At 55.8% G+C, this 7,582-nt stretch overlaps 1 protein-coding gene across 1 annotated transcript in view; it reads left to right on the top strand.

The window, feature by feature from the left end:
* The window catches only part of RAP1GAP2 (RAP1 GTPase activating protein 2), a 158,398-nt gene that overhangs the window by 3,960 nt on the left and 146,856 nt on the right, over positions 1-7,582 (top strand). The window contains exon 3 of the mRNA XM_011947515.1: positions 2,896-2,980. Within this exon, the coding sequence (XP_011802905.1) occupies positions 2,896-2,980 (85 nt within the window). The remainder of the gene's footprint in view (positions 1-2,895; positions 2,981-7,582) is intronic.

Below are 7,582 nucleotides of genomic sequence, written 5' to 3'. Positions count from 1 at the left end.
GACCGGCCCCAGGAGCTTAGCCAGCGTCCGGTAGAGACCGGCCCCAGGAGCTTAGCCAGCGTCCGGTAGAGACCGGCCCCAGGAGCTTAGCCAGCATCCAGGGGGAAAGGGCTGGTGCAGGGGAGAGGGGCTCAGCTCAGGGAATGTTGGCTGCTGTGCCCCTTTGACCAGGACGCAGGGCCTTGGACAATAATCTGGTGCCATGGGCGTGGACATCTTGTGCCTGATGGGGAGAAGCAGACGGCATGACTGTGTGTATGAGCATCCCATGACTGGTGATGTTAAAGCCAGCTCTGTCCTCCTCTGGACTGTGTGTGCCTGGAGAGCCAGGGCTGCTGTCCATCAAGGTGTGTGTGAGCCATCTCCAGAGGTCCTCTCCTAAGCCCAGAGTAGCCCTATAGCATCTGGTGGGGGCTTGCTTTACTTCCCCCCCTGCATGCTTTTCCTTGCCAGGCTCCTAGCCTCACAGAGGAGCAGCCTTCATTCTCACCATGGGCCTTGAGAGGACCCAAGGGTGATGCCCTCCTACTTGATCATTCTTCCTTTCCCCCATCATGGCTCTCAAAGACCAGGCCCACTGAGGAGGAGCTGTGGCTGTTTGGGAGTGGGTTAGGTGGAGGAGGGGGTGAGCCTCTGGTGGACCCAGCTCTGTTGTGTGCATAGGCAGGTGAGTGTCTGGCAGAGCAGCCAGGCTGGAGCCTACGGTGGTAACGTCCAAGGCCGTACATGGAAGGAGGCTGGCAGCTCTAGCTGAGAGGTAACAGGAGCTGGTTCCTGCCTGTGTGTGTGTGTGAGTGTGTGCACACACCTAGGTGCTGTCTTGGCCTGATGGTTTCTTGAGCCAGTTGCAGCCCTGAATCAGGCGGGAGGGTCCCCCCTCTCCAGCTATCAAAGCTTATATCAACAAGGTCCAGGAAGAAAGAAGGAGGGAGATGGGGAGGAGAAGACAGGGATTGCCAGGTTCAGGTTAATGGGGTGGAATGGATCCTCTGCCAAGCCAGGTAGTCCCCAGGCCCTTCATCTGGCTCCCTAGTTGACCACAGGGTGGGGTGGTCAACCGCAGGGGCAGGCAGGGGTACACATGGCCCTGTGGATCTAGCGTGGAAGTGTTCTCAGGCTGGTCCTGCCCCGTGGGCCACGGGGAGCCAGGCAGGATGGGGTCTGGGCCTGGAAAGCTGGAGGGCTGGGCTCTGTAGGGAGTGTGGGTTTCCGTCATGAAGGTGCGGGGTTGGAACTGTCGCTTCGCTGGCAGGACTTGGGCTGGGAAGAGGCGTAGAAGGATTCTCCGGAGGTGGCAGTGGGGGTGCTTTGGTCATTTACGCAGGACCTGGGGGTTGGGCTGACTCTCGGCTGCTTCAGAGCGGGGCTCTCTAGAGGAGGAAACACTTGTAAAGTTGGGGGCTTTGACGGCTCAGCCTGGTCCTGTTCGGCTTTTAATACGGTTCTCCCAGCCCCTTCGTCCCCTCCTGGGTACAGCCGGGGCTTGTTCAGGACACTGGAGTCCCTCGCCCGGGGATTCCCCAGGCTCTGCCCAGCTGGCCCTGTTGTGCAGCCGTGGCTCCGAAGGCTGATCCCATGCCAAACAGTCTGCCTGGTGATGGGGCCGCAGACAGCACTCCCCGGTCACCAGCGAGGGCCAGATGGAAAGTGGGGAGTGTGTGAGCGCGGCAAACTCGTCGCAGTCATGTTGCCATGGCGACACAACTCTGTTTAGCTGCCTGTCCACTGTCCTAGCCCACACGGACTAAATTAAGTTTTACCTGCAGTTGCACGGCAGGCAGCCCTGCCTCCCGAGGACAGCTGTTTGACCAGGGCCTGTGTGTGTGTGTGCGTGTGTGTGTGTGTGTGTGTGTGTGTGTGCGTGTGTGTGTGTGTGTGTGTGTGTGCGTGTGTGTGTGTGTGTGTAGAGGGGCTCAAGAGAGAATGAATCCCTGTTTCTCCCCTCCTCTTCTCCCACCCAGCCCCACACCTGGGTCTCTTTGGCCCCGTGGTTCTCAGACCACCGTGTGGCAGAATCACCTGGACAACTCGTTGGAGTGCAGGTTCCCAGGCTCATCAGTGGAGAGTCTGGTGTGCACTAGCGAATGTGCATATCTTTCAAGTTCCCAGGTGCTGCTGGTGATCCAGGGACCATACTTAGAGTAGCACTGCTTTAGATTTTGGTGCATTGGAGTAAAGAAAATGCTCCTGGCCGGGCGTGGTGGCTCACACCTATAATCCCAGCACTTTGGGAGGCCGAGGAGGGCGGATCACGAGGTCAGGAGATCGAGATCATCCTGGCTAACACCGTGAAACCCCATCTCTACTAAAAATACAAAAAATTAGCTGGGCGTGGTGGTGGGCACCTGTAGCCCCAGCTACTCGGGAGGCTGAGGCAGGAGAATGGCGTGAACCCGGGAGGCAGAGCTTGCAGTGAGCTGAGATTGCGCTACTGCACTCCAGCCTGGGCGACACAGCGAGACTCCATCTAAAAAATAAAAAAGAAAAGAAAATGCTCCCAACTATGGTTTCTGCATTTTTTTTTTGGAAACAGAATTTCATTCTTATTGTCCAGGCTGGAGTGCAGTGGTGCAATCTGGGCTCACTGCACCCTCCACCTCCCAGGTTCAAGTGTTTCTCCTGCCTCAGCCTCCCAAGTAGCTGGGACAATAGGCGTGCACCACCACGCCCAGGTAATTTTTGTATTTTTAGTAGACACGGGGTTTCTCCATGTTGGTCAGGCTGGTCTCAAACTCCTGACCTCAGGGGATCCGCCTGCCTTGACCTCCCCAAGTGCTGGGATTACAGGCCTGGCCTGCATTGTATGTAAACTGTGTCCCAGAGCCTAGTGACTCTTGGAGGAGAGAAGGGAAGGCGCAGGCAGGTCCTCACTCACCTCTTTTGGCCTCTTCACAGGAAGCAGGAGCTGGCCAACAGCTCGGATGTGACCCTCCCAGACCGGCCGCTCTCCCCTCCTCTCACGGCACCTCCCACCATGAAGGTAAGAGGCTTTGATTCAGGAAGGCAGGGAAGGGAGCGTGTGGGGAAGTCGTGAGGCCTTGCTGTGGCTTCGCCTCCGGGCCCAGCAGCGTCCGTTGCAGTGGGCCTGTGGAGTGTCCTGACCCCTCGGAGGAGGCGACGTCCAGTTAAGCTCCAGTTAAGCACCAGTGAGGGGGCAGTGTGACAGGAGACTCAGGGTGTTTGTGTCAAGGGGCGGTGAGGACATTGACTGGGGTTGAAATGGGGTTGGCAGGACTCTTGGTAATTGGTAGTGGAGTTTGGGAACAAGGGGCCCAGCCAGGAGGAAGTCGGGGGACAGAAGGCAGCTGCCCGGAAGGACTGCCCGGGGCTGGGCTGTGGCCCTCCTGGGACTTGAAGGGTGCCTGCATGCTGGTCTGCCGGCCTCTGGCTGGCCCTTCTGAGCTGGGCCTGTTCACGCCAGAACCCGTGGAAGGGTTGGCTGGAGGTTCGGGTCGGGGTGGCAGTTATTTTCCTATCAGCACTTCCTTCGTGAGCCTTTTTCCTGGGGAGACCACAGTCCAGGGCGCCAGGCCCAGGACCTTCTCACTCCTGGACGGGAGCCGAGGGAGCAGTGCCCTCCAGCCACCATGACCTTCCCCCATCTCTTTTCAGTCCGACGCCTTGGTAGGATGGCCACACAGGCCTGAGCTGGTCCTCAGAGAAGACTTTTGGCTCAGCCAGTGTTTCTGTATAAGCTGGCAGGCATGCTGTCCCTCCCTCCCTCCCTCCCTCCTTCACACTCTGCGGGGTGAGTGAGGACTAGCACTGAAGAAGTCACCTGCCCCTTGAGTCATCTGAGGGGACATCTAGGCCAGCTCCTGTCTCTATCCTGGGGCTGTGCTCTGAGTGGCCCACGGGATCATCTGGCATCTCTTCCTCACTGCTCTGCGTCACCCCTCCTCTGCCCTAAACCTAATCTTTTGCAAGATGACAACCCATAGGAAGCAGATAAAACCCATCCATCTTCCTGCTGTTGTCCTGCGTCTGATGCCCGTCACACACAGAGCCGCGCGGTATGCCTCGAGGAGCCTACGTGTTGAGGGGCAGCCAGAGCCTGCCCTGGGTGGGTTAAGTGGTCGGCGGTGAGCGGGGGGGCAGGACAGGGTACAGTACCCAGGGGGCAGTGGGAGCCAGACCACCTTCACTAGCCTAGTGTCTGCCCTAGCGCCCAGCTCAGTGTTGGTATCTGAGCCAGGTGCCAGCCTGGCCCTTTGCACAGGGTAATGCTAAGAAACCTGTTACCATTCCCAGTGTCCCGTTGGTCTACAAAGGTGGCTGTGGGATGCGTGTCTCTGTCCTCAAGGATGGCAGGAGTTTGCAGGGAGAACTCTTTGACAGTCTCGTAGGAGGAGTCCCTGAATTCTCTTGGCCGACTTCACTTACTCATGCACTAATTTAATTCGTTTAATACCCAGTATTTATTTGAATTTTGTATTAGTTAGGACTCTTGGTTGTAAGTGACAGAAACATAACTCACTCTGGCTTAGGCATAAAAGGGAATTTTTTGCCTTTGTAATTGCAAGCATAGACGGCAGGCATGACTGCATCCATGAGATCATTCTCATTCCTTCTCTCTTCTGTGTTGGTTTCATTCTCTGTCAAGCTGCCTTTGTGGTGGCCAGATGGTGACAGCAGCTCCTACCTGCAAAGTAACTGCAATGCAAAGAAAAGTATTTTTTTTTTCCCCAGTATTTCTAACAAAGTCCCAGGGAAGAAGCTCATTGGCTGGCTTAGGTCATGTGTTTGTCCGTGAACCAATCACTGTGACCAGAGAGATGAAGGACTCTGATTGGCCAGACCTGGGTCTCATGACCACCTGCCTAAACCGTAAGAACTGAGAATTGGGGGGGTAGGACCTAGAGGAAAATGGCAGTGTTGCCATGAGAAGAAGGGGAAAGGGATACCGGGCAGGCAAGACCCACAGCTTTCCGCCACATGCGCTCATGCTCAGCCAGCCCAGTGCTGGGTTCTGGGGACCTTGTAGTAAACCAGACGTTGTGGTCCCTGCTCTCCTAGACCTTGTAGTCTAGTGAGGGAGCCAAAAATGGAAAAATAATGTCAGGAATGGACAGTTAAACACGGTGAATATTCTAAAGGAGAAGCACAGCATAGCTCAGGGGGAAGGTAAGGTTAGGAGGTGGGCAGACTCTAACCTAGTCTCGGAGAGGGTCAGGTAGGGCTTTTTGTTAGGAAAGGATGTTTAAGCTGAGCCCTGAAAATTGGATAGGTGCTAGTTAGGCTAAGGTGGAGTCCGAGTGGAGGAGAGTGTTCTAGATTCTTGCTATTCAAAGTGAGGCCAAGGGACCAGCAACACCTGCGTTATTTACAAGCCCCTTAGAAATGCAGACTCTCAGGTTGCACCTCAGGCCACCGAATCAGAGTCAGCTTTTTATATTTTTATTTTCTTTTGAGATGGAGCCTTGCTCTGTCACTGGGCCAGAGTGCAGTGGCGCGATCTTGGCTCACTGCAACCTCTGCCTCCTGGCTTCAGGCGATTCTCCTGCCTAAGCCTCCCGAGTAGCTGGGACTACAGGCGCACACCACCACACCCGGCTAATTTTTGTATTTTTAGTAGAGACGGGGTTTCACCATGTTGGCCAGGATGGTCTCGATCTCTTGACCTTGTGATCCGCCTCCCTCAGCCTCCCCAAAGTGCTGGGATTACAGGTGTGAGCCACCGTGCCCAGCCCAGAGTCAGCATTTTACTGTCATTTCACAGTGATTTGTATACACACAGCAGCTTGAGAAGCACTGCTGTGGGCCTCTGCACATGCCCTCAGGCAGTCGAGAGAGAGAAGGCGGCACCAAGAGGAACTGGAAGGAGATCAGACTGGCTGGTGAAGCCAGAGTTAGCGTTGGAGAGGCTGCTGGGCATGTAGGCAGGGACCAGATCAAGCAGATGCTTGGACATTTTGCTGAAGATTTTAGAGTTTATTCCTAGTTAAGAGCACTGGAGTCATGATGATATTACCCAGAGGATTAAGATGAGACTTTTGGAAAATCACCCAGCGTCATATGGCAAATGCGTGGCAGGGAACAGAGTGGAGAGGGGATGAGCCGAGGCCGTTGCAGGATCCAGGGGAGAGAACGGAAGGCTGACTTTGAGGGGCTGGTGGGGTGGTTTGGAAGTGGTTGGAGCTCAGATTTTGTAGGTGGTAAATTGATGAGATAGGAGATTTGGGGAGAAGGAGGCGGCGAGAATGGCTCCCAGGTTTGTAACCACCAAACGTGGGACAGCCGTTCTCTGAGATAAAGGTTGGTGCAGGAGGGAGGGTTAGGATTCAGTTCTTCTTCTTTTAAATGAAAAACAATTTTTTAAGGGACAGGGTCGTGCTCTGTCACTCAGCCTGGAGGATACTGGTTCATTCCTAGGTCACTGCAACCTCCCACTTCCTGGGCTCAAGGGATCCTCCCATCTTAGCCTCCCAAGTAGCTGGGAATATAGGCACATGCCACTGAGCCCAGCTAATTTAAACATTTTCTGTAGAGATGAGGTCTTGCTGTGTTGCCCAGGCTGGTCTCAGATTCTTGGGTTCGAGCCATCCTCCCACCTTGACCTCCCAAAGTGCTGGGATTACAGGTGCGAGCCACCGCACCTTGTCGAGGGGTCAGCTCTAAGTTGGATATGCCTGAAGCTCAGAAGAACATTCTGGGCTGGAGGTAAAAATCTGGGAGCCCTTCTCCTAGAGAAGGGAATGGAAGCTTTGGGATGAGTGAGCTCTCCAGGGAGAGGATGGAGCGAGAAGAGAGGTTCCTGGGGCAGCACCTCGAGGGAACCCCCCCGGTAAAGGCTGGTGCTGGGGTCTCTGCGGAGGAGGCTGGGCCAAGACATGGAGGGAGGAGCATTTCATGGCGGTGGGACTGGCAGCGGTGTCCGCTGCTGCTGAGAGGCCAAGTATGGTGCAGAGTGCACAGTGGCCACTGGGCTCCGTGGCCTGGCAGTTGCTGGGGATGTAACTCAGACCAGCCCTGGGAGGGGTGGGGTGGACAGCAGACGGCCGTGTGTTGAGGAATGGGTGGAGATGGTGAGAGTCAGAGGGTGTAGACGGAACTTGTGAGGTGGGGAGCCTGGAGTGCGAGGAAATGTGGAAAGGAGGGAGTGAGGCAGGGGTGCTCAGGAATCTGGACCACAGCAGGAATTATTTTTAACACATTCTTTCAAAAAATGATTTATGAGCATCCACCGGGTGCCTGCGCCTGCTGTGCTCTCCCATGACAGGCTGTCGGGAGGGGCCTCAGGCAGGCCCGGAGCAGAGCAGCCTCAGGGAAAACTCAGCAGCTGCAGTCAGGAGATGTCCCTCCTTCCTCCTCCCCTGTGTTCCGTCCTTCTCCTCTTTGAGCTCAGCTCAGGAATTTCCCAGCCTGTGACTTTACTGCCCAGACCCCAAGGGCAAGGTCAGAGCTGGGAGCAGAGGAAGAGGCAAGGGATTGTGGTGGGAACTCAGACTGGGTGGGGTTCCTTCTGTGGTTGGGGATGGGGGTCAGTGTGTGTGGTGTGCCTGGCCCGAGGGGTCTCTTTGTGACTGTCATTTGGGTTCCTTCTGTGCCTCAGACAGCCTGTGGCCGCAGATAGGAGTCTGTC

The sequence above is a fragment of the Colobus angolensis genome, unplaced genomic scaffold (genome assembly GCF_000951035.1).
Source record: "Colobus angolensis palliatus isolate OR3802 unplaced genomic scaffold, Cang.pa_1.0 Scaffold267, whole genome shotgun sequence".
Taxonomy (NCBI): domain Eukaryota; kingdom Metazoa; phylum Chordata; class Mammalia; order Primates; family Cercopithecidae; genus Colobus; species Colobus angolensis.
The sequence above is the reverse complement of the archived record's forward strand: the minus strand, read 5'-3'. Positions and strand labels throughout refer to the sequence as shown.